The 27,996-nt window shown below is 30.5% G+C and overlaps 1 protein-coding gene across 1 annotated transcript in view; it reads left to right on the forward strand.

The window, feature by feature from the left end:
* The window catches only part of LOC139510082 (ER degradation-enhancing alpha-mannosidase-like protein 3), a 33,276-nt gene that overhangs the window by 2,516 nt on the left and 2,764 nt on the right, over positions 1 to 27,996 (forward strand). The window contains exons 3-24 of the mRNA XM_071296330.1: positions 1,517 to 1,617; positions 2,038 to 2,077; positions 3,229 to 3,341; positions 4,198 to 4,351; positions 4,690 to 4,815; positions 5,111 to 5,216; positions 6,110 to 6,207; positions 6,646 to 6,771; positions 11,828 to 11,911; positions 12,231 to 12,314; positions 13,653 to 13,777; positions 14,148 to 14,310; positions 14,848 to 15,044; positions 15,375 to 15,513; positions 15,780 to 15,861; positions 16,455 to 16,484; positions 19,421 to 19,530; positions 20,294 to 20,413; positions 20,892 to 20,937; positions 21,338 to 21,517; positions 22,260 to 26,112; positions 26,517 to 27,581. Coding sequence (XP_071152431.1) covers positions 1,517 to 1,617; positions 2,038 to 2,077; positions 3,229 to 3,341; positions 4,198 to 4,351; positions 4,690 to 4,815; positions 5,111 to 5,216; positions 6,110 to 6,207; positions 6,646 to 6,771; positions 11,828 to 11,911; positions 12,231 to 12,314; positions 13,653 to 13,777; positions 14,148 to 14,310; positions 14,848 to 15,044; positions 15,375 to 15,513; positions 15,780 to 15,861; positions 16,455 to 16,484; positions 19,421 to 19,530; positions 20,294 to 20,413; positions 20,892 to 20,937; positions 21,338 to 21,517; positions 22,260 to 23,224 — 3,189 coding nt within the window. The 3' untranslated portion in view covers positions 23,225 to 26,112; positions 26,517 to 27,581. The remainder of the gene's footprint in view (positions 1 to 1,516; positions 1,618 to 2,037; positions 2,078 to 3,228; positions 3,342 to 4,197; positions 4,352 to 4,689; positions 4,816 to 5,110; positions 5,217 to 6,109; positions 6,208 to 6,645; positions 6,772 to 11,827; positions 11,912 to 12,230; positions 12,315 to 13,652; positions 13,778 to 14,147; positions 14,311 to 14,847; positions 15,045 to 15,374; positions 15,514 to 15,779; positions 15,862 to 16,454; positions 16,485 to 19,420; positions 19,531 to 20,293; positions 20,414 to 20,891; positions 20,938 to 21,337; positions 21,518 to 22,259; positions 26,113 to 26,516; positions 27,582 to 27,996) is intronic.

The following is a 27,996-nucleotide window of genomic DNA, read 5'->3' on the forward strand; positions in this document are numbered from 1 at the left end:
TTTTGCTGTTTTTGGTTATTATATTGAATATTATTATAGATATAGGTAAACTGTAAACAGCAATAATGTTCAGCAAGGTCAGATTTACAAATAAGTCAGCATGACCAAAATGGTCAGTTGACCTCTTTAGGAGTTATTGCCCTTTAAAGTCAATTTTTAACCATTTTTCGTAAATTTTATATATCTTTTACTAAAATCTTCTTCTCTGAAACTGCTGTGCCAAATTGATTCAAACTATGCTACAATCATCTTTGGGGTTTCTTGTTTAAAAAATGTGTCCGGTGACCTGGCCATCAAACCAAGATGGCTGCCACGGCTAAAAATAGAACATAGGGGTAAAATGCAGTTTTTGGCTTATAACTCAAAAACCAAATAATTTAGAGAAAATCTGACATGAAGTAAAATTGTTAATCAGGTGAAGATCTATCTGCCCTGAAATTTTCAGATGAATTGGACAACCTGTTTTTGGGTTGCGGCCCCTGAATTGGTAATTTTAGGGAAATTTTGCTGTTTTTGGTTATTATATTGAATATTATTATAAATATAGGTAAACTGTAAACAGCAATAATGTTCAGCAAAGTAAGATCTACAAATAAGTCAACATGAACGAAATGGTCAATTGACCCCTGTAGGAGTTATTGACCTTTGTAGTCAATTTTCAATCTGCTTCCTTTGTTTAATATTCACATAGACCAAGGTGAGCGACACAGGCTCTTTAGAGCCTCTAGTTTAGTCCCCTATTGACAAAGTTAGGTTTAACTTTTAACATGTAATATTTTTGACTTATTATTAATCTTTTACTGGCCATGAGCACTAATGAGCAAAAAGACCAGTACAAACAGTACCAGTCCACCATTATCACTAATGAGCAAAAAGACCAGTACAAACAGTACCAGTCCACCATTATCACTAATGAGCAAAAAGACCAGTACAAACAGTACCAGTCCACCATTATCACTAATGAGCACAAAGACCAGTACAAACAGTACCAGTCCACCCTTACCACTAATGAGCAAAAAGACCAGTACAAACAGTACAAGTCCACCATTATCACTAATGAGCAAAAAGACCAGTACAAGCAGTACCAGTCCACCATTATCACTAATGAGCAAAAAGACCAGTACAAACAGTACCAGTCCACCATTATCACTAATGAGCAAAAGGACCAGTACAAACAGTACCAGTCCACCATTATCACTAATGAGCAAAAGGACCATTACAAACAGTACCAGTACAAACAGTACCAGTCCACCATTACCCATCTAGAGCACATTCTATTTTGCCTATCATTGATTATTTATATTTGTCCACTCTATTACTCTCCAGTTCTTTTTTTGTACCCTATTTTTTAATCCTTTGATGTGTTGGTTGATTTTTCTGTACATTAGTCCATTATTCTCTAATATTGGATTCCTACAAATGAATGGAACTAGTTGTAGAAGTGTCAACCACAGCTTTGCTGATTTTTTATGACCGTAATTTGTAAATTAAACGTACTCCATTTTTCCAATTGTAGGAGAATGCCTATCCTGCCGATGAATTGATGCCATTGAGTTGTAAAGGACGTTATAGAGGATCACAACCAAACAGAGGAGATATAGATGATAGCTTAGGAAAGTAAGATTTACAGATGATTAATTATACATTTATAATGATTGGAATACAGAGTAAACATTGATCGTGGGTTGCTTAAAGTCCAGTGGCAAATATTTCATGCATGTTCAGGGCAAACAAATATTTATCCTCAATAGCTGGATGGACTCTTATAAAGATAATCTGGCATTTACTATAAAACTCAGAATGTTTTCCATATTAAACAACAGTAAAATGGTTAACTAAAAAAAATAATCTTTCCAACAGAAACCTACCGAATGATTCTTTTAAGTTGGTTATTAGAACTAGTTTCAGTTATGTGACATAATGTATGCACACATGTTTATGTTTATACCTTTCTTAATTAATTTTAGAAATTTACAGAAAACATACACAATTGCATTTAATTTGTTTCAAATATACATTTTCATTTTTTCTTGACAGTTTTACATTGACGCTAATAGATACTTTGGACACATTAGCAGTGAGTATTTATAACATGAGAATTAAGTAAAAATGTTGGTATTGGTACGGATACATATTTCAGGACAAGTATTAGTGTCCCTGTTAAATGTTTTTGGCATGTTCAGTCGTCGGTATAACTTAAACAAGTATAACTAAGTGTAAAAGAAACTGCAGGCATTGCGTTATTGTTCAATTTTTAAAATAATTTCCTAGAAGTCTTTTGGTTCTGAAGTTTTGGAAAACTACATGTACATGTAGTCTATATCATTGATTACATGTTCATGAATATTTTAATGATTTACATGAAACAGATGTTGAAAGAAGTAAAAATAATCGTTACATGTTTACTTTTGAGATATATTATAATTTACTAGAACACACCCGTGATATCACGGGTCCGTGACTGAATTAAAGTATATAACTATGCGCAAGCCTTATTTTAGTATTAGTATTGTCATCTGATAAAGTTATGTCGATTATAAGATACACAGTTTTTCTCTGCTTTCAAGTCTTTCTGTTTGAACCCGTTGAACTGGAACTTATCAGTTATTGGTAATATTAATTATTTGGAAAACAAAAGGTCCTGGAATGGAGTATTTTTTAATCAACAGCATTGTCCTATATAAGTTATAAATAAAGTTGAATTCTTTGCTTTGCTGTTTTACGTCATGCCCACTAACAAATTGAAAACTGTACCTACATGTATACACCTTATTTTTAGTCCAGATTTTTAGTATTCGTATTGTTATCTTAGAAAGTCATACTGATTAAAATATTACAATAGGTAACAATTTGACAATTTAGTAGTGTCAACCCTGTGGTTATGACCCGTGTATATAGCATATTAGTCCTGAATACAACGTTTGGTGGTGCGCCTGTCAGATGCGGAACGTACAGAGAAGGTAATAGGTAACAGGTGAATATACTATTGGTATCGGTAGCGGACTCAACCCGGAACTTCTTAATTATTGGCAATATTAATTACGTGGAAAAGAAAAGGGCCTGGAGTGGTGTAATTTTTAATCTACACCTTTGTACTATATTAGTTATATATAAAGTTGAATTCTGTGATTCGTCGTTTTTACGTGATGACGGCTGACAAATTGGACCTCGTAATTTTAGTATTATAGATTTCTGTCTTCTCCTTCTAATCTTTGATGTAATTTTTAGGTATTGGGTGAAGTAGAAGAGTTTGATAAAGCTGTCAGATTAGTTGTATCTCAGGTGACCTTTGACACAGATGTTGTTGTATCAGTATTTGAAACAAACATTAGGGTTCTAGGGTAAGTACATGTTACCATGGTTACATGTATATAATTTTTAATGTCCTATATTTCATCTTCATTTGTTTAAGGTGGTACCCAACACCTTGACTAAAATTGATTTGGCTTGTTTAATTTTCTTAAATTTTGACAAAATGTTTACTTTCACCATATGACAAAAATTTAAAATCTCAAAAAACTGGAACCACAAACTTTATCTGAAATATTTCGTTGTATAAATAGCAGTAACACCAATTTGGATTATTGAAAAGCTTAATATTTCCTGAACAATAAAATGTAAGTAAAATGTTCATCTGATTTTCACCTGTAGTGTTATGTACCACCTTAAGGAAAACTTTATTTCACATAATTGTACATGAAGACAAAATTGTCATCTTATCAGACCAATGAAGTGTCAAAATTGAAACCAGCTTGCATTCATGCGTGACGGCGGCGTGTGAAATATGTGCTCAAAGTCACACTTATATCTCTAGATGAATTTTATAAATGCATTATGATTACTATGAACTCCAAAACATATCCTGATTGTTGAACACTCAGTGGCTCATTCTGACTGGAAAATATTTTGGTTGTTCATTTCATTCAATGATTAGACAAAGAAACTAAGCATACCAGAAACACAATAATTTTACAATCATTGATGTTTAAAAATAAAAGTTTGATAACACAGAAAAATCAAATTCATTTAATCAATTAACTTTTTAGCAACCTAAAACCTGTATTTAATTTTTTAAATTACCTATAATGATTAAAGAAGAAAATATTGATTTAAATTGAAAACTTTTACTCGTCTAAATATTTAATTATACAGTTTTCAATAGATCAAATTTAAAATAGAAATGAACATATTTTACAGGGGACTTTTAGGGGGACATGTCTTAGCAACATCACTTAAAAAGAGGAGGAAAGGAATGGAATGGTATACAGATGAATTATTATCAATGGCTAAAGATATTGGTTACAGATTATTGCCAGCATTTAATACATCTACTGGAATTCCTTATCCTAGAGTATGTCCAATTTAACACAAGATACAAACAAAATTTAATGGTACTTTTTTGCAGCAATGTCGTGTTGCATATTGTAAATGTTAAAGATCATATTTCTGAAATTTAAATTGAATTTACAACTCAATATAGTTGAGCATTCATGTGATGGTAATAACTATCATTTTACCAAAATAAGATATTTTCTTGAATCAGTCCCTATAATTTTTATGTCTTTAATAGCTATGGAACTAATCTGAGGAAGTAAAAGTACTTTAAAGTTCCCTCATCTTGTCATTGTATATGAAATATAGACATCTTCCTATATCTAAGAACACATGTTTTAAAAAATGTACTTTTAGGTAAATTTACGGCATGGTATAAGAGATATGATTAATAAATATAAAGATACTTGTACAGCATGTGCTGGAACTATGGTTTTAGAATTTGCTGCCTTGAGTCGACTTACAGGAGAACCTATTTTTGAGGTAACATATATTTTTTTCTATTTTTTCTTACTGAAATAATTTGCAATGAAATGTTTTAGTTTTTTAAAGAGAGTAAAAGTACATGGTTGTAATGAGAATGAAGTTTGTTCTTATTATTTGTATAATAAAGCATAATTGCATGAATTTCAGACAAAACTAAAAAGCATAAAATGAAAATCAAAGAACTTTACTTGATTTGCAGAACAAGTTATGAATGGATAATGCTTATAGACAAAATGATAGAGGTAAAACAATATTTTAAATTACCATATTTGATCTCTTGCACTTTTTGTAGGAGAAAGCACATAAGGCCATGGATTATTTATGGGAACAAAGACACAGAAGTAGTGATCTCGTTGGGACAGTTATTAATATACATAATGGCGATTGGGTTAGGAGAGGTATGTTGATATATTAATATACATAATGGTGATTGGGTTAGGAGAGGTATGATGATATATTAATATACATAATGGCGATTGGTTTAGGAGAGGTATGATGATATATTAATATACATAATGGCGATTGGGTTAGGAGAGGTATGATGATATATTAATATACATAATGGCGATTGGGTTAGGAGAGGTATGATGATATATTAATATACATAATGGCGATTGGGTTAGGAGAGGTATGATGATATATTAATATACATAATGGCGATTGGGTTAGGAGAGGTATGATGATATATTAATAAAATGGCACATTGTGAATTTAAAAATCAATATACAAAGACTAAATTCTGAGTGAGACTGGGACAAATTACAAAATTAATGTCAAACTGAATCTGAAAAAAAACCAACAAGGTATTAATTTGAAAAAAGATGTGTTACTCTACCCCACCAGCCTTTGCTTTTTAAATCTAAATAAAATTTGTAAAACAAGAAAAAAAACCAACCTCATTCCTATTAAACAAATGAGTTGATGCACCCTAAAAAGTCATGGCTGGTTAGATAGATTAGTTGATAATACAATGTACTGTAAACTAGATTTATTCATATGTACATAGTTTTTAGAAGGGCAGCGGTAAGTCAATTAGAAATTAAGAGAGGTCACATGGTGTTTTTTGGACAGGTACATGTACTATATAAGAGTGGTGATTAATCAAATTGAAAATGCAAAAGGGGAATATGTCAAAGAGATAACATACGACTAAAGAGCAGACAACAGTCAATGTTGAAGGCTAATGGGTCTTCAGCGTAGCGAGAGAAACCTGCACCCTGAGATTGAAAGATTATGTCTTCATCATATGTTGAAATTACTTTGTTACTGAATATTTTCTTGTTTCTGACAGAAAGTGGAGTTGGTGCTGGGATAGACTCATACTATGAGTATGTATTAAAGGCCTACATATTACTTGGTGATGATGAATATTTAGACAGATTTAACAAGGTTAGACCACCTATATAAGATAAGATAAGATAAGATAAGATATTTTTATTTCCAATTATGGGCCCCAAAGGGCATAAACATTACAACATCAATAATTTTTTCATAATACAATACAAACAATGAGATAAAAAAATTAAAAAAAAAGTTAAACGAGAACTATTTAAGTTCTTAAAGAATACGTAGATAAAGAATCTATAGTATGTTGGTTTTTTTTAATACTAATGCATTTTATTACAAGTGTGGTTGATATAGATAACAAACAAGCAGCCCAAAAAGAAAAAAAAAGAAAAATAGATATCCACATATGTATAGTACACAAAAAGTTATATATAAATCATGGTTAAAAATTTCAAATTTTACAAATATTTGTTTAATTACAAAGTTATTTGGCTGCTATGTTTCTAAAAGTCATTATAAAAGATATACTTTATTTTACAGCATTATTCAGCAGTCATGAAATATATAAGCCAGGGGCCATTATTGGTTGATGTACATATGCATAAACCAGAAGCTTTATCCAGACATTTTATGGATTCATTACTGGCTTTCTGGCCAGGTCTTCAGGTTTGTTTTTTCTGAATAGTTTTTTTTTTTTTTCATTTTTATAATAACTATAATAGTTAGACCTGAAAGTTTGATGGTGCAAGATTTTGAAGTTGGATCAAACGAGTGATGATTTAGAATTATGTGAATAAAAAAAGATATTTGGGGTCAGTGTTTGTGAGACTGGCATCAAAACAATTTTTAGAAAGGAATTAAAAACGATACTTGATCTTTATTATGCATAAGTTATTATGCATAAGTAACTGGGAATTTTTGTTTATTATTGAATTTAATTTTCCAGTTTAGTGAACTTCAGAACTCTGAATTTTTACAGTTTCGTATTTCCCTTACAACAAAGTAAATTTTGAGGTTTAAATTTTAAAATATTATATTCATGAGATCTAGAAGCCAACACATAAATATATACTCACTATTTCTGAATGGGATTTCAAAATGAAATTTACTAATATCTGATATCTAACTAAGTAATTGAATAATGAACTTATTTAAATGCTTTATACCATAGGTCTTTTAACAATAAGACATAAATTTTGTTTTTATTTGATATCAAGTTATGTTTTATTTTGCTATAGGTTTTAAAGGGTGAAATAAAACCAGCAATACAGAGACATCAGATGTTATATCAAGTTATGTTTTATTTTGCTACAGGTTTTAAAGGGTGATATAAAACCAGCAATACAGAGACATCAGATGTTATATCAAGTTATGTTTTATTTTGCTATAGGTTTTAAAGGGTGATATAAAACCAGCAATACAGAGACATCAGATGTTATATCAAGTTATGTTTTATTTTGCTATAGGTTTTAAAGGGTGATATAAAACCAGCAATACAGAGACATCAGATGTTATATCAAGTTATGTTTTATTTTGCTATAGGTTTTAAAGGGTGATATAAAACCAGCAATACAGAGACATCAGATGTTATATCAAGTTATGTTTTATTTTGCTATAGGTTTTAAAGGGTGATATAAAACCAGCAATACAGACTCATCAGATGTTATATCAAGTTATGTTTTATTTTGCTATAGGTTTTAAAGGGTGATATAAAACCAGCAATACAGAGACATCAGATGTTATATCAAGTTATGTTTTATTTTGCTATAGGTTTTAAAGGGTGATATAAAACCAGCAATACAGACTCATCAGATGTTATATCAAGTTATGTTTTATTTTGCTATAGGTTTTAAAGGGTGATATAAAACCAGCAATACAGAGACATCAGATGTTATATCAAGTTATGTTTTATTTTGCTATAGGTTTTAAAGGGTGATATAAAACCAGCAATACAGACTCATCAGATGTTATATCAAGTTATGTTTTATTTTGCTATAGGTTTTAAAGGGTGATATAAAACCAGCAATACAGAGACATCAGATGTTATATCAAGTTATGTTTTATTTTGCTATAGGTTTTAAAGGGTGATATAAAACCAGCAATACAGACTCATCAGATGTTATATCAAGTTATGTTTTATTTTGCTATAGGTTTTAAAGGGTGATATAAAACCAGCAATACAGAGACATCAGATGTTATATCAAGTTATGTTTTATTTTGCTATAGGTTTTAAAGGGTGATATAAAACCAGCAATACAGACTCATCAGATGTTATATCAAGTTATGTTTTATTTTGCTATAGGTTTTAAAGGGTGATATAAAACCAGCAATACAGAGACATCAGATGTTATATCAAGTTATGTTTTATTTTGCTATAGGTTTTAAAGGGTGATATAAAACCAGCAATACAGACTCATCAGATGTTATATCAAGTTATGTTTTATTTTGCTATAGGTTTTAAAGGGTGATATAAAACCAGCAATACAGACTCATCAGATGTTATATCAAGTTATGTTTTATTTTGCTATAGGTTTTAAAGGGTGATATAAAACCAGCAATACAGACTCATCAGATGTTATATCAAGTTATGTTTTATTTTGCTATAGGTTTTAAAGGGTGATATAAAACCAGCAATACAGAGACATCAGATGTTATATCAAGTTATGTTTTATTTTGCTACAGGTTTTAAAGGGTGATATAAAACCAGCAATACAGAGACATCAGATGTTATATCAAGTTATGTTTTATTTTGCTATAGGTTTTAAAGGGTGATATAAAACCAGCAATACAGACTCATCAGATGTTATATCAAGTTATGTTTTATTTTGCTATAGGTTTTAAAGGGTGATATAAAACCAGCAATACAGAGACATCAGATGTTATATCAAGTTATGTTTTATTTTGCTACAGGTTTTAAAGGGTGATATAAAACCAGCAATACAGACTCATCAGATGTTATATCAAGTTATGTTTTATTTTGCTATAGGTTTTAAAGGGTGATATAAAACCAGCAATACAGAGACATCAGATGTTATATCAAGTTATGTTTTATTTTGCTACAGGTTTTAAAGGGTGATATAAAACCAGCAATACAGACTCATCAGATGTTATATCAAGTTATGTTTTATTTTGCTATAGGTTTTAAAGGGTGATATAAAACCAGCAATACAGAGACATCAGATGTTATATCAAGTTATGTTTTATTTTGCTATAGGTTTTAAAGGGTGATATAAAACCAGCAATACAGACTCATCAGATGTTATATCAAGTTATGTTTTATTTTGCTATAGGTTTTAAAGGGTGATATAAAACCAGCAATACAGAGACATCAGATGTTATATCAAGTTATGTTTTATTTTGCTATAGGTTTTAAAGGGTGATATAAAACCAGCAATACAGAGACATCAGATGCTTTATCAAGTTATGTTTTATTTTGCTATAGGTTTTAAAGGGTGATATAAAACCAGCAATACAGACTCATCAGATGTTATATCAAGTTATGTTTTATTTTGCTATAGGTTTTAAAGGGTGATATAAAACCAGCAATACAGAGACATCAGATGTTATATCAAGTTATGTTTTATTTTGCTATAGGTTTTAAAGGGTGATATAAAACCAGCAATACAGACTCATCAGATGTTATATCAAGTTATGTTTTATTTTGCTATAGGTTTTCAAGGGTGATATAAAACCAGCAATACAGAGACATCAGATGTTATATCAAGTTATGTTTTATTTTGCTATAGGTTTTAAAGGGTGATATAAAACCAGCAATACAGAGACATCAGATGTTATATCAAGTTATGTTTTATTTTGCTATAGGTTTTAAAGGGTGATATAAAACCAGCAATACAGAGACATCAGATGTTATATCAAGTTATGTTTTATTTTGCTATAGGTTTTAAAGGGTGATATAAAACCAGCAATACAGAGACATCAGATGTTATATCAAGTTATGTTTTATTTTGCTATAGGTTTTAAAGGGTGATATAAAACCAGCAATACAGACTCATCAGATGTTATATCAAGTTATGTTTTATTTTGCTATAGGTTTTAAAGGGTGATATAAAACCAGCAATACAGAGACATCAGATGTTATATCAAGTTATGTTTTATTTTGCTATAGGTTTTAAAGGGTGATATAAAACCAGCAATACAGACTCATCAGATGTTATATCAAGTTATGTTTTATTTTGCTATAGGTTTTAAAGGGTGATATAAAACCAGCAATACAGAGACATCAGATGTTATATCAAGTTATGTTTTATTTTGCTATAGGTTTTAAAGGGTGATATAAAACCAGCAATACAGAGACATCAGATGTTATATCAAGTTATGTTTTATTTTGCTATAGGTTTTAAAGGGTGATATAAAACCAGCAATACAGAGACATCAGATGTTATATCAAGTTATGTTTTATTTTGCTATAGGTTTTAAAGGGTGATATAAAACCAGCAATACAGACTCATCAGATGTTATATCAAGTTATGTTTTATTTTGCTATAGGTTTTCAAGGGTGATATAAAACCAGCAATACAGAGACATCAGATGTTATATCAAGTTATGTTTTATTTTGCTATAGGTTTTAAAGGGTGATATAAAACCAGCAATACAGAGACATCAGATGTTATATCAAGTTATGTTTTATTTTGCTATAGGTTTTAAAGGGTGATATAAAACCAGCAATACAGAGACATCAGATGTTATATCAAGTTATGTTTTATTTTGCTATAGGTTTTAAAGGGTGATATAAAACCAGCAATACAGAGACATCAGATGTTATATCAAGTTATGTTTTATTTTGCTATAGGTTTTAAAGGGTGATATAAAACCAGCAATACAGAGACATCAGATGTTATATCTAGTTATGTTTTATTTTGCTATAGGTTTTAAAGGGTGATATAAAACCAGCAATACAGAGACATCAGATGTTATATCAAGTTATGTTTTATTTTGCTATAGGTTTTAAAGGGTGATATAAAACCAGCAATACAGACTCATCAGATGTTATATCAAGTTATGTTTTATTTTGCTATAGGTTTTCAAGGGTGATATAAAACCAGCAATACAGAGACATCAGATGTTATATCAAGTTATGTTTTATTTTGCTATAGGTTTTAAAGGGTGATATAAAACCAGCAATACAGAGACATCAGATGTTATATCAAGTTATGTTTTATTTTGCTATAGGTTTTAAAGGGTGATATAAAACCAGCAATACAGAGACATCAGATGTTATATCAAGTTATGTTTTATTTTGCTATAGGTTTTAAAGGGTGATATAAAACCAGCAATACAGACTCATCAGATGTTATATCAAGTTATGTTTTATTTTGCTATAGGTTTTAAAGGGTGATATAAAACCAGCAATACAGAGACATCAGATGTTATATCAAGTTATGTTTTATTTTGCTATAGGTTTTAAAGGGTGATATAAAACCAGCAATACAGAGACATCAGATGTTATATCAAGTTATGTTTTATTTTGCTATAGGTTTTAAAGGGTGATATAAAACCAGCAATACAGACTCATCAGATGTTATATCAAGTTATGTTTTATTTTGCTATAGGTTTTAAAGGGTGATATAAAACCAGCAATACAGAGACATCAGATGTTATATCAAGTTATGTTTTATTTTGCTACAGGTTTTAAAGGGTGATATAAAACCAGCAATACAGACTCATCAGATGTTATATCAAGTTATGTTTTATTTTGCTACAGGTTTTAAAGGGTGATATAAAACCAGCAATACAGACTCATCAGATGCTTTATCAAGTTATGCAAAAACACAATTTTTTGCCTGAGGTAAATTTAATTGTTTTTGTGTAGCCTGTGACTAAAATCTTCCAACCCGAGATATAGATATTGTTTTCTGTTTTTGTTTTGCTTATATTAGTTTGATAAGAATAACTCCAGATAAATTCAGTGTACTAACTTCAGAACAGTTTTATGAATTGTGACATAGATCAGATTAAAATACACTGGGAAATTTAATGATTACTAGGTAGCTTACATGTTTTCTCAAATATTATAGAATTCAGTACATACGTCTTTCTGCCTATTATTTGTTCCCCCTATTTTTGCACACATAGATATCAAAAGATTATGATTTAATTTGTTACAGGGATTCACATCTGACTTTAGAGTACACTGGGGAAATCATCCTCTTAGACCAGAATTAATAGAATCTACTTATTTTCTGTATAAGGTAAGGTGTTTATAATTTATTTTAGCATCATTAACAATAAAAAAAAATATGTTTGAAGTTAATACTAAGTATATAAGAAATGTAGAGTAGAAATTTCTATTTATTTAAAAAAATAACCCCAAAAAATGTTTGAATAAACAGAAAAAAAATGAAGGACATGTTCAGTAAATGTACATGAAACTGCAATCTAAAAATACAATTTCATCAAAGCTTGCCATCTCATACAATCTTCAATGCTTGACAAACTTTAATTCAACACATGTGGAAAAATGGTATTATCGTCAAAATTTGATTTTGTGGTTGTACACAAGTCTGCATATGAGCCTATAAAAAGTTAATACTTTGATGAACATTTAAACTAATTGTTCATCTGCACCAATGAAATCCTCAAAAATTTGTAACCAATAAATAATAAGGAATCCAAGACTAGACAATTTATTACAACTTAGGCACACGTATGGTGCTACAAGAGGATAACAATTATACATTAACAATTACATATAAACATTTACAATCAAGACTCACAATAAATGAATAAGTGATATCATACAATAAAACTAAAATATACCATATTTGGTTGATTTGTTTGCAAAATTCTTAATTGCAACGTGGATATGAAGTTATTGTAACATGCTATGAATTATGAAAATATTTTTTCAATATGTCTTAGAAACATGCACACTTTTGTAAGCACTGGCACGTTACAGTGTGATAAAAGACCAGTAAATTTCAATTGGGAAGGATTTTTTTGTAATATGTAGGTATATACCTTTCTCTTAAAGACATAATTTGTTCATTGGAATATACAAAAAAATAATGATATTCGTCACTTATTGTATTTGAATCGCAGTGACAACATATATACCTACCAACTTTGATAGGGATTTTGATATTTGAACATCTAAATTTACTGTAGATGTATCGATCTGCCACTTTAAAATTGAGTAAATATGGCTCTAAACAAAACATTGTTTTGTATGAAGCATAACACACACCTCTAGATGAGTTTGTCATATCAGCACATAGACTCTGTCCAAATTGGTCAACCAATCTCTGTTTTATTTCTTTTTTAATATCCAAACTTTTGATATCACCCTGGGCATTCCAGACAAAAGAAAATCCTGTATCATCTAAAATTTGTTCACAGTTGTGACTTGGCCTTATTGAGCCTAATAAGTTATCAAAAGTACCAGGATTATAATTTAGTAAAATATTAAAAAACCAAACAAGTACAAAGTTGAAGAGCATTGAGGAAACCATAGTTAGACATACAAACATTTATTTGCCTTTCCTGACGAATGAACATATATTTAGATTGATATTATTCTTAACTTGCAGGCAACTGGTGATAATCATTATTTAGAAGTTGGCAAGAAAATGATGGAGAATTTGGATGCTCATGCACGAGTACCGTGTGGATTTGCTGCCATTAAAGATGTAACTTCAGGAGCACATGAAGACCAGTAAGTCAAACTGTCCAAGTATTATTATCATCTAGGACTTATTTATTTACATTCATAAAACCTTAGAGAAAATATTTCAAAGCTAAATTTCATCTGGTCGTTAGTTGTTTTTTATAACTAAAACACAGTAGTTAATTGTCAGATTGAAGTCATTTTGGCTTTTTTGTAAATTTTCTGTTAATACCCAACATTGTTAAACAATTGACAAATCACTTCTCTGTATTTATCTTGACCAGTCCCCTCTTTATACTGATCTTGACAAATCTCTGCTTTGTACCCAATACATTTTTTGACAGATCTTGATTCAGAGTTAAAGATTAGTTTGTTATGATTAGTTTAGTTGTATAATAGTATGTTATTATGATTACAGATTGGATTCCTATGTTTTTGCTGAGACATTTAAGTACTTGTACTTATTGTTTGCAGAGAAATCTGACCTGATAATAAATGTAGATGACTATTTATTTACCACAGAAGCTCATCTCCTACCTTTATCATTGTCTGTATATAATTACACAGCTCAAGTTCCAAAGGTAACAAAAATTGAAATGTTATTAAAAACTTTTTTTGCTACATTAATTTTTTACATATAGACTTATTCTCAGCTTAAATTTAATTTCATGGTTTAAAAAAATCCTATGTTAGTGGAATATCATCAGTTACAGTACCAATTTGACTGAAGAATCTATTATGCTGGATTTTTGTCATTTCTGATTTACAAAAATGAATTAAAAAGTTGGAAGTCTTTTAATTCATTTTGATTATTTTTTTCTTCTATATATCATTATAACTGAAAGAGAAGACTACATCTTGTGAGCCAACTCTTTTATATACACATTTATTTGACTTCTGTGATTTTAAAAAGTTGGTGAACAGTGAAAAAAAAAATATTTTGAAAGCATGCATGAAGAGGTCTGTTATATTGTATTTTCGAAGAAAAATGTGAAAAAGCACTTTTGAATTGCCATTTCCTTCTTGGATCAGACTTAAATATGTATTGGTGATATTTACTATTTACTGTAGCCAAAGGTTTATGCACTGTATTAATATATTTGGTTTATAATTAACAGATCAGACGAGAGGTATATGAAAGTTTAGATAATCTGTATGATGAAGAAGAGTTATCAGCTACTATTGATATATCAGCCTTAAGAGTAGAAAATACATGTCAGAATCCTCAGTATCTAGCCACTAATTTAATGAATTATGCCACAAAAGTTAGAGGAGAAATGAAAGGATGGATGGATAAATCTGTACCAGTACAAAGGTAGATAAAAATATTTAAATTATTTTGTAAACCTCAAGAGCAATAAAAGTTTGACAAAGAACTTTCCGCTATAGTGTGTTATTGTAGTAAACATGTACTGTAAAGTAAAAGTAGAAGCACAAAAAAGTAATGATTTACTGTAAAGTTAATCATTTAAACATTTACTTTTAAGTTAGTATTGAAATACATGTCTTTAAAAACTAAATCTGTTGGAGGTATACTGATTGATATTTAATCTAAAAATTATAAATAAATTAGTTGTAACTGACCTTTTGAGAAGCTTTCAGAGTACTCTTAGATAATTACTTAATTATGTATGTTGTTTTGTAGTTGTTCTTCAGGTCCTCGTCTGAAAGCTGCTGATTTCATAGCTGGTAATAAAGCCCAGTTACAACAGTTACATGACATGGGTATTAGGATAGCTACAATGGCTGATGGCAGAATACAACTTCTCCATTCAGCTGCTGATGTAAGTAATATCACATGAAAATTCTGTCTGTAGAATCAGATTTTAAAATAGATCTGACATATTCACTGAAAGATAGAGCCAAGAATTTTACAGACAGATGTAAAAATTTCAACATTTTTTCTCGATTAATCAATCCAAATACACATAAACCCAAGCTAAAAAAATCAGATTATCCATTTTTTTGAAGAAATGTGCATGGTTTTGTTTTCATAATTACTTATTTTGTTTTCTAATTGTTAAATAATTTGTTATCCTTTTCTTTTCAGGCTGCTTCTGTAGAAGATGCAGAGAATGGTATGAAATTTATGCAGGAAATGATAGAATTATCTTCAAAGCAACCACAAGATGGTAAAGTCTATATATATTTATTTGTGTATAAATAAAATTATATATAAAGCATCAAACCTGCTCTCCATGCTTATAGTACATCATGTATTACAATTTTGTAGAGTGCAATAGTAGTGAAGGTTATGTATTAGACAAGATCTGTCAATGATACATTTGTTTTAGCAGTGACGGCCAGTTTACATCTCTAGATAATATATTTCTTAATGTTTCAATCCACTGTGAGAAAATTTAGATTTGTAATTTCTGTTTTGTAAAACAATTTATCATAGAGGTATTTTTGTCTGATTAATAAACTTGTAATTCTTTCATTTCCATAATTATTGTGTATCCAATACATAAGTCTATTATACTTCTCCTTTTCTGTAAGAAATTTCCTGTTTGTCTTGATCCACTTCTTCTTGGAAAATAGAATTAACAACTCATGCCAGTTATGGAAGATGTCCCTGATGATAGATATTTATTTCTGCAGAAACATATGCATTGCTTCCATCCACTTATTTGTACTCTCATAGTTACCACATCTCGCTATTTTTACATGTATTGCTTTAATAAACCCTTCTTGTGGTCAGGACTGATAATCACACTTTTTGTAGATAAAAGACCGTTTCAAGGTAAAATAAAAGGTAATGCAACTATACTTTTCATTTATATTGGGCTTTTTTAATAATTTTAAAACCTGGTAATTTAAACAAATGTATTGGAATACTTTTGCGACATTCTTTTATCCTATTTTATGCATAGCCTCCAATAGCTTCCAATGGGATTATGTTCACCTCTGTTATCCAGATTTATTTAATGTTATAAACCAATTGTTATTTGGTGGTGATTTGTTTATGCTGCAGTCATGAACACAAAAAAAAAACTAATTAAATAATGTCAAATAATAAAAAAAATAAATGGATGTGGAGTATTTTTTTCAGGTATCATATGATGTACTGGCTTTGTGTAAAATGGGCGTGAACATTTTATGTTTTTTTAATTGAAATGTAATGGATTTAGTGGAACAATGTTGCTCCTCAATAAGCTATATTACACATGAGTATGTAACGTTTACTTTTTAGCTCACCTGGCCCGAAGGGCCAAGTGAGCTGTTCCCATCACTTTGCGTCCGGCGTCCGTCGTCGTCGTCCGGCGTCCGTCGTCCGTCGTCGTCGTCCGTCGTCGTTAACTATTACAAAAATCTTCTCCTCTGAAACTACTGGGCCAAATCAAACCAAACTTGGCCACAATCATCATTGGGGTATCTAGTTTAAAAAATGTGTGGCGTGACCCGGTCAACCAACCAAGATGGCCGCCACGGCTAAAAATAGAACATAGGGGTAAAATGCAGTTTTTGGCTTATAACTCAAAAACCAAAGCATTTAGAGCAAATCTGACATGGGGTAAAAATGTTTATCAGGTCAAGATCTATCTGCCCTGAAATTTTCAGATGAATCGGTCAATCGGTTGTTGGGTTGCTGCCCCTGAATTGGTAATTTTGAGGAAATTTTGCTGTTTTTGGTTATTATCTTGAATATTATTAGAGATAGAGGTAAACTGTAAACAGCAATAATGTTCAGCAAAGTAAGATCTACAAATAAGTCAACATGACCAAAATGGTCAGTTGACCCGTTTAGGAGTTATTGCCCTTTATAGTCAATTTTTAACCATTTTTCGTTAATTAAAGTAATCTTTTACAAAAATCTTCTCCTCTGAAACTACTGGGCCAAATTAAATCAAACTTGGCCACAATCATCTTTGGGGTATCTAGTTTAAAAAATGTGTGGCATGACCTGGTCAACCAACCAAGATGGCCGCCACGGCTAAAATTAGAACAAAGGGGTAAAATGCAGTTTTTGGCTTATAACTCAAAAACCAAAGCATTTTGAGGAAATCTGACATGGGATAAAAATGTTTATCAGGTCAAGATCTATCTGCCCTGAAATTTTCAGATGAATCGGTCAATCGGTTGTTGGGTTGCTGCCCCTCAATTGGTAATTTTGAGGAAATTTTGCTGTTTTTGGTTATTATCTTGAATATTATTATAGATAGAGATAAACTGTAAACAGCAATAATGTTCAGCAAAGTAAGATCTACAAATAAGTCAACATGACCAAAATGGTCAGTTGACCCGTTTAGGAGTTATTGCCCTTTATAGTCAATTTTTAACCATTTTTCGTAAATTAAAGTAATCTTTTACAAAAATCTTCTCCTCTGAAACTACTGGGCCAAATTAATCTTAACTTGGCCACAATCATCTTTGGGGTATCTAGTTTAAAAAATGTGTGGCATGACCTGGTCAACCAACCAAGATGGCCGCCACCGCTAAAAATAGAACATAGGGGTAAAATGCAGTTTTTGGCTTATAACTCAAAAACCAAAGCATTTTGAGGAAATCTGACATGGAATAAAAATGTTTATCAGGTCAAGATCTATCTGCCCTGAAATTTTCAGATGAATCGGTCAATCGGTTGTTGGGTTGCTGCCCCTGAGTTGGTAATTTTGAGGAAATTTTGCTGTTTTTGGTTATTATCTTGAATATTATTATAGATAGAGATAAATTGTAAACAGCAATAATGTTCAGCAAAGTAAGATCTACAAATAAGTCAACATGACCAAAATGGTCAGTTGACCCCTTAAGGAGTTATTGCCCTTTATAGTCAATTTTTAACAATTTTCATTAATTTGGTAAATTTATGTAAATTTTTACCAAATATAGTTCTCTGTTACTAATGGGCAAAGTTCATTATAGATATAATTGTAAGAAGCAAAATCGTTCAGTAAAGAAAGAACTTCAAACACATCACCATCACCAAAATACAATTTTGTCATGAATCCATTTGTGTCCTTTGTTTAATATGCACATAGACCAAGGTGAGCGACACAGGCTCTTTAGAGCCTCTAGTTTTTTCTCACTTACACCATCTACCTTAGTCAATACCTGCAAAGTAAAATTAACTTAGAAGAACTATTCTGTACTCAATATTATCACTAGCGATGACACACACCACATTAACTCAACATCGAAAAAAAATAATTAGAAAATAATCCACACTTTCACAAGTGTCCATTGTTTTAGGAATCATATCAAAATTAACCGTCTAGTATTTTTGATGATATAGCAGTATTATTTTACTTTTGACATGTGATTGTAAAAAATATAGCTGAACCATTATTCCTATATGGGGATCTGCAGCACTAACCCTGTCAATTATTAGTGTCAGACATTTACTCTTATATCTCAAATCTTACAGGAATGTCTGTGAAGTCCTGTAATGGCATACACATAGAGATAAGGTGTTTTCTTCTTTTACCTATACACAAGATCCAGTGGTGTTTTAAGAAGAAAAAGTCTTATTATTACATCTGTACTAATATTGATTATAAAATTATTTTACTTTACAGTTGCCCATGAGCCCAAGGTTACTAATTTAATCTTAAATTTGTGGGTGTACATTTCACCCTTGTTTTATTTTGCAGCTGCCTATGAGTTCGATAATAGTTTTATTAATAACAGATTATAACAGAACCTTTATACAGAATCCTGTTGTTTGTGTAACACCATTGTATTATTTTATAGCTGCCCATGAGCCTATGGTAGTACAAGTTATAACAGAACCTTATTACGGTACTCTATGGTTTAAAGCAGGTCCAGCACAGTTTGGTTACAACTTAAAAACTAACCCTCCAGTAAGTGTGTTACTTTAACAACAATGTTTTACCGTCAATACCTTAACCAACAATTTTGCATGTGGTAAATTTTGTATTAATTCATCTTTTGGTAATACTGCAATGTATTCATCTGTTTTATGTGACAAGAGTTTGCTTATCATTTGCATAATGGTTATTGAAGATAAGTACCAACATCAGAAAAATGTAAAGGCATAAAAATATAGTATATATACCAATACACATAATTAACAGCGCCTGGTGATGTTTCATAGCATGACCGGTTTCGGCCCAAAAAGGACCTTCATCAGAGGCAGAATGGTGGATTAATGTTTGCACCCTATTTATATAGATATGGTAGCTGGTGGTTCAGATTTAACGGTTAAATGTTGTATATTTTTTTTGATTTACCTCCCTGACACTACTTGTAAATTATGTATAATTAAATGTTAGGTTTTGTACTGATTTTAAAAAAAAGGGGGGTGGTAGTAGTTTTCAATTTTATTTTTTTTAAATTTCTCAAATTCCAAATTTTTGAAAAGTTTGAAGAAGAAATCTCTAAAGGCACAATATTACGCAATAGAATTTTAAGATCTTGACATTTGTTTTGTGTCAGAAACTCATATTATGTCAAAAATTTGATCACAATCCAAATTCAGAGCTGTATCAAGCTTGAATGTTGTGTCCATACTTGCCCCAACTGTTCAGGGTTTGACCTCTGCAGTTGTATAAAGCTGAGCCCTGAAGAATACCTGGTAACAATTATAATGATTATGTCTTGCAGGTGCAGGGACCTGTAGTAAAAGCTGAACCATATAAAGCATGTACCCCAATAGAAAATGCTGCTGAAATAAAGAACAAGATAGCAGTGATAGAAAGGGGGGATTGTATGTTCAATGACAAGGTATGTCAAATAATTCAAACTATTTACTACAAAGATCTGTATGTCAGACAGCAGTGTCTAGGAATTACAGTTAAAATTCTACAAGAGACATTTAATAATCCTGCCTGATAGATTAAAGTGATTTGCAAAGGAAGACAAGGCTTTGTTTTGAAGTCTGTACTTTAACCTATATTAGTTTACTTAGATAAATTGCGACTTGGACGGAGAGTTGTCTTATTAGCACTCATAACACATCTTCTTACATCTACATGTATGTTCATTAGGCCACCTTGGCACCTGACAAAAAAAGATAAGACCCAGATTATACAATAATAAGACTTTAAAATACACAGAAAAAGCATTTAGAGGTCAACAGCAGTAAGAGGTGGTTAATTTTGAACTACATTACAATAGTATCCTACAAATTGAAACCTTTTTCAAATTAATGTTTTCATTCTAAAATTACATGGTTTAATTACATTTTTTCTTTTCTTAATAGGCTAGAAATTTAATGAAGGCTGGAGCTATAGGAGGCATTGTTATAGGTAAATATTTTCTGTTTGAGAGTTTTTTATCAAGAATATCAGTTACATATTGTTTTTGAATTTGTGCATCTGTTGGTAACAAAATGTGAACAGTCTGAAATATTTTTAATGAAATTTTTTTATCGTAAAAACAGGTAACTGAAGTTGAGTTTCAATCGTGTACTACAATTTGAAAATGGGAGAGTCCTCCTGAACATGCATGAAATATTTACGACTGGACAACAAGTATCAACCAATAATGCAGAAATAATAGATGTTTATGATTTTAAAAGTTCTTAATACATGAAGTGAAAACAACATTTTGAAATTGTAATTTTCCTGAAAAACCATGTGATTTTGCAATACTATCCTTTGTCTCATTTAAATAGTTTTAATTGTTAAATATTGTTTATATTAACAGATCATACAAAAGGTAGTACTGTAGAGGGGCAGCTTTTGTTTGCTATGTCTGGAGATGGAACTCAAGATGTTAAGATTCCAATGGTCTTCCTCTTTCAAAAAGAAGGACATCAGTTGTTTGAAGTTTTGTTAGCTTTTCCAGAAACAGAGGTTCTACTGGCACATACTCGTAAGAGTGAAGGTAAGTTCATGGAATATTTGTGTAATCTATTATATATACATAGTTGTAAAAATCCCTGCCCTTTGTCATCTGGTGGATAGTAGTCTGGGTGGCAATTAACTTACATCTCCTTATTTCATATATACATCCAAATATGGCAAATCAGATACATTTTTGTACTCAAAATGTCAGAAAAAAAATATCTCATTACCTGATTTATTAATTGAGACTATAATTGTATATTTATTGAATACACTACAATAATGAGTTGACCTAATCCTGATATGGTATCAGCCCTGACCACAGCTATATATACGAAAAGGGAATGTTTTCCAGAAAAATCAGAGGTTTGGTCATATGATAAACTGAAGTTTTAACCCTTCATGACGAAGGCTTATTTGTCAAGTCCAATAAATGTTAAAGTTATTTAGTGAGAAAGTGTGTCATATGGTAGCATGGTTGCTTTTAATATGGAAAGTCATAACTTTTTTCTTGGAGGGGTTAAAACAAAGATTTTGAATTTGATATTTGATTTTGTAGCCTTCCATCATCTGTGGGGCATCGAGAAACAAAGGACTAAATGATTTTAAGATCTTACATAAAACAAAACATCTCACTGTTGTCTAATTCAGTACTAGTGGTGAAATATTTTGCCACTGAATATTAAACATTCATTAATAAATTAATAATTTGCAATAAACAGAGAACATATTACATTGACCATATTAAAATCAGATAATGTACTGTTTTATGTATTTTTCAGACTACTTTAGGCCAGATGGAAGTGCTAGTGTCACAACTCAGCCTAAATCACCACCAACTTCTGCAAAAGGCCCAAGTCGTGTCGAGAATGTTCCTAAAGTGACTGTGCGTGTTGTTGGTGATAAAGTAACAAAGACAACTTTACAAGATGGAAATGATGAAACTATTATTTCTGACAGTTCAGGGAATACAGTATATTACAAATATCAGGCAGGAACAAACAAAATATTAATGAATGTCAAGGTCAATCCCAAGGACAATAAGAAACCTGAAGTTCCTGTGGTTACAGATGATGATGTGATAGTGATAACAACAAGGCCAGATGGTTCAAAACAATTATCCTTTAATTTTGATCATATCTCGGCTGCTGTGTCAGACTCAGTACCCCAGTTGACTCAAATCTATCAGTATGTTGTGGACATTTTAAAAGAAAGAACAAATTTTCCTTCTTTAGACAATCAAGGAGACTACCTCACTGCTGTCGCTCGAATTCTTGAGTCAGCATATTTTAATACAGGTTCATTTGACAGTCAGTCACAGAAAATGTTTGATAAATTAGCTAGTGTTTTAGAATTAAAAAAAAAAGACACAGTTTCAAGTGAAGAGAAATCCACTACAGTATTACATGATTCCAAAGACACAACAGACAGTCTTCCTTCTTATGCTTCAGGGGGAGAATTAAACGAAGAGTTTGAAATTACAGAACAAATCTCTGAGCTGGACTCAGAGTCTTCTAATAGTGAAAAACCTGAGTCAATAGCAAATGTAAAAATTATAGATAAAAATGGTAATATAAAATATATGAAAGTAGAAGAATTTGAAGACTATGCTCAATTTACAAATATTGATGATTATGTATCAAATAAACGGACAGAGTCAAATAATGAAAATGTTGATAATGATACAAATGAAAATTTAGGTGACACTGATAATAATAATAATAATAATAACAAAGATGAGTTATGAGAGTTGCTAATTGTCAAGTAATGAAGAAATGGTATTTTAGGACTTTTTTTCCAATTCAAAGTGTTGTGGATTTAAAAAAAATGGGTATCATTTAGACTTCAGAAATTATAAATGCAATGCTAGTCAACAAAAAGAAAAATGCATTTTTCTTAGAACTTGAAAATCAGGTTATTGAATAAATTAATTTGATTTGGACTTTTTTTAAATTGATCTTCAGTATTAGATTTTAAAGCAGTGGTGATTATTTATGAAGTTATGTACTAACTACATGTCAAATAAATATTCTTTTTGAAGATCTGTTAGAAAATGCTGTAATTATATGTCTACTTAATTGATTTTAGTGTTCAATTCTTTTATAATAATTAATGGTTATAGGTTTGTTTTATGTAAACAAACATGGCATCCATTGATGGCAGAGGGAATCACATCACATTTGACAAAAAGTTGTATAATAAAATCCTTGAAATAAGAAGTTCCAGGCCAGAAAAAAACCAAGATTTTATTTGAATTAAACAAAAAAGATCTGTAACCATTTAAATTTTTTCATAAATATTTCTACTAGTAAAGATGTTTTTTTAGGTTAAATTTTTGTTTCTAGTAAAAGGCAAAAATCAGAGTATGAAATATAAGTGTTTAGATATTAGATGCTATAAGATTTTGGCATAATGTAGAATAACAAATTTTGCCATGAGAATTCAGTTCTTTTCTGTCTATTCAAGTGAAATAGTTCTGTGTTTAAAATCATAATACTTAATCATATAAAGTATATACACATCCTGTATCATACTGACCCTGAGTATGCAAATTAATAAAGTAATCAAGTTGACCCAAGAGTATGCAAATAAATTAAGTAATCAAGTAATTTAGGAATAAATGTGTTCATTTCATGTCAATTAGTTTAGGATATATAATGTATTACATATTTACAGGTATCTGAAAAGTATTACTATTTATACTTTATACGATGAATTAGGTTTGACAAAAAGAAAAGTTTTTCCTAGAAACTAAAAGTTGTTTGTTTCTAAATTGATTTCATATTTGAAATATAAGTTGTGAATATGATTAATTTAATTAAAATTCAGTAGGTATTAAGATTCTCATTAAAAGCATTTAACTTTTAAGTGCTTATTTTTTTTTTTTGGTGAAGATGGTGCTTTTATGTAATGTAGACTAAGCATTAATGTTGAACACGAGATCTTTACTTGGTTGTTATGTTAAAAACATAAAAACTAAACATGCAAATACAAGAGGGATGGGATCATAATTGTTTGTAGGGACTAAATCGGAACTTTGGACTTATTTTTCAATTTAAACTAGAAGGTTTGAATGGCAAGTTTTATTAATAACTATGTCTTACTTGAACATTATTCTTTTTTTTTTACTTAGAAACAAACATTGTATACAAAGGAGAAAGTTCACGAAGGGTTAAAATTGGCCCTGAATTTTTTATGTTTTTTTTAAATCGGACCAAAAGATTACAAATCTCACATAGAAATACTTGTGATAATACTATTAAGACAAAAATATTTTTTCTGGCACTTTCCTTTACAATTTATGAAGCTATGACCCCTTAAATAAACAAAATCTGTACTGAAAGGTCAATTTTGGTACTTTTTTCCCATAATTTAAATTGTTTTTGACATTATTAACTTTGGCCGCCATCTACGATCCAAAAAGTTTTTATGTTGATAAAATCTATATCAAAATTTGAATCTTTTGGTTACAACACATTTTGGATCGTAGGTGGCGTCCAAGGTGTTTCTTAAGCTTTTAGGTCTGAAAAATACACAAAATCATCATATTTTGACAAAATGTCCAAAATGTTCTTACTTTGGAGAATATTATGTACTCTTAAGAAGAGAACTGATATATTTAGCATTTATACTTTTGAAATAGACCCATTTACGAACCAAATTGAAACCTTTTTAGGGTTTTATGATAAAGTTGATATTTTAGGCCATTTTGTGCCATAAGTGAACCTTGTCCTTAAGAAGTTTGAAATTAATTGGTGCACATTTGTGATCTCTTGTTCAACTTTGTATGCTGGTATTTAAACCAAACTTTTATGAACACATACATCATCTAGTCTTCCATTGTAATATATGTGTAGTATTGTGTAATATATGTGTAGTATTGTGTGTTTGCATCGGCCATCTGGTAATTGTATAATCCATTGGTATTTAGGGATATTATACCCATACATACAACTTTGATCAAAATTTATCGTCTAGTAAAAATCATGTTTTTATTGTAATGTTATTACTGTTTTAAATGTTTCATTGATTAATTTTAAAATTACATTGTTATGTATGAAATTTGTTATTTCCTTTTTCATTTATTTAATTCAAACATCTATGTGTTTCAATGCAGAGTTAGTAAAAGTTCTTATGATGTATTTGTCAGTGATAGTTTTTGAAATGAGCCCAACATTGTGTGTTACATTACATAAATTCTGTGAGGAATCTATATCCCTACCTTCAACAGTAGAAAACATGGCACCAATATCAATTGCTGGAACTTCTGTCATATAAATGCCTCAAGAAAAAATCTAGCAAATAAATCGACAAACTCTAATAGAAGGCTTTATTAAAAGTAATTTATTTTGCAGTGGTTAGTTTTTAGGATAACAAAATATTTGTTGGTCTCTTTTTGCTGTAAGATAATTTTATAGATATCTAACATTGTATACAGACAAGGATTTGAACAGTGACAAATCAAAGAAGATAATTTGAAACTACAAACACACTTTTTTTCCTAGTCTTAAATTATTCAATATGAGTGGGATTTTCTTAGAAAGACATTTTACAGAGTCCTTATTTATAGTAACTGATTGAACTGTTTCACAGTGCATGCAGTAACGAAAATCAAATTGTTTTATATCTTTATAAGTTGTTGATTTGAATATACATATTGAAAACAATATACTTTTCCTAATTCTGAGGATTCATTTATTTTAATGGTTAACAATTTTCATGGATGTAAGAGAAATTGTACTTGCCTGGATATTTGATTTTGTTGATTTGCCAAAGTTCAGTGGCCGATCCAGGGGAGGGTTCCGGGGTTGGAACCCCCCCTTTTTTGGGGACAATCAATGCATTTGAATGGGGACATATAGTTGGACCCCCCCTCCTTTTGTCCTGGGTTGGGAACCCCCCCTTTTTCAAATGGCTGGATCCGCCACTGAAGTTTGCATACAAGCCTAAAGAAAATGAATACTTTGTTGAATATTTATAATCATGGTTTACCTTTATCCACAATATGTCTTTGTGGTAATTCTGTTGTATGGGAGGAGACTTAATTAATTGAATTCCTTGTAGATTTTTCTCAAAAACAAATAGTATTACTGTAAATTCAGAAATTATTGTGTGCATTTATTAAAGAACTGTTAAAAAAGGGTGATATATATTATTGTGATTTAGGGAACAGCAGCATACAGATATATGTATCATATATCAAAATGTCAGTCTTTTTATTGCAATACTCACCTAGTTGCATTAATAAAAACAACACAATTATTTCTGAATTTATAGTTATCTAATTGATAAGAGCAAAGAATGTTCAATATTTGAACTATTGGTGTCTGGGGCAAGTTAACTTTCAGTTTTCTGGGTTTATTTTGGTCGGTGTTAACAAAAATATTGAGATTCCCTCCAGTTTTTATCTGTACGCAATAATTCATTGAATAAACACACATAATTTTTTTGGCAATGATATTGTTCAGCATCTTTTTTACTGTGGGAAAATGTGTAACTAAAATATGCACTCATTAAAATATAAAGTGTTCAATTATCATTCCTCTAGACGTGTTCTATGCCTTTGTTGTTTTAGGTTTTTAGTTATGTTTAAACATATCATATGATGTCATGATGTAAAGCCTCCTTATGATATCATGATTAATAGCCTTGATTTTTTGTTTTTTTGTTGTTGTTGTTATTATATTTATTATGTTTTACAATGCCACATATTTTGTGGTTTTGTGTACAATGTATTACGATATAAGTCCGCCATCATGTAATATTTCAGAAAAGTTATGAATGTTTTTGTTTTGTTTCAAACTCATCAATGGCAGAAACCAGCTTTTTGAAATAGTTTGTTATATAATTATTAGCTCTTAGAAACAAATAACGGGTTGAATTCAGAACAAACAACTGAAGTTTTTTTGGGGGTTTATTTTATCAATTACAGTGAAATCTTGTCTAAATCAACCCTGTAAAAACTGATTGTCTCCCTTAACTTTATTCTCAAATGAGCTCAGACATTTGTTTTGTAACATTTTTCAGTCCACATTGATAGCCTGTATTCCTCTACAATTTAAGGTTTTGGTGAAATGGGTGTGAATTTTGACAACACATATTAGGTCCGAGAACACAATTAATTCGTAGTGCATTTCTTTTAGAACATAAATGAAAATAAAAAAAATCCCACCTGCGCTTTCTCAAAGAAACTTTTACAGTGTGTTGTACTACTTTTGGGACAAATTATATCAAATTTATAGAAAACTTCATCGCCTCTAACTCAAAATATGGACAATTTTATGTTTAGGGCGTCTTGAAATCTTTTGACAGCTTCCGAAGTGCTCATTTTCAACCTTTTTCAGCTGGACCAAATCACTACTTTCCTTTAAAATTCTGGACCCAAATTTTTTTACAGTGTAATTTCATCCCCCTCCTTGCAATTTGAGGCATTGAACATGGAGAAATAAATTTGGAAGGGGTATAAAAATTAATGGCAAGTAACCAACCCTCAACACTAGGGACTATATTTGTGGACAA

This window comes from Mytilus edulis, chromosome 2 (assembly GCF_963676685.1).
Source record: "Mytilus edulis chromosome 2, xbMytEdul2.2, whole genome shotgun sequence".
NCBI classification, from domain to species: Eukaryota; Metazoa; Mollusca; class Bivalvia; order Mytilida; family Mytilidae; genus Mytilus; species Mytilus edulis.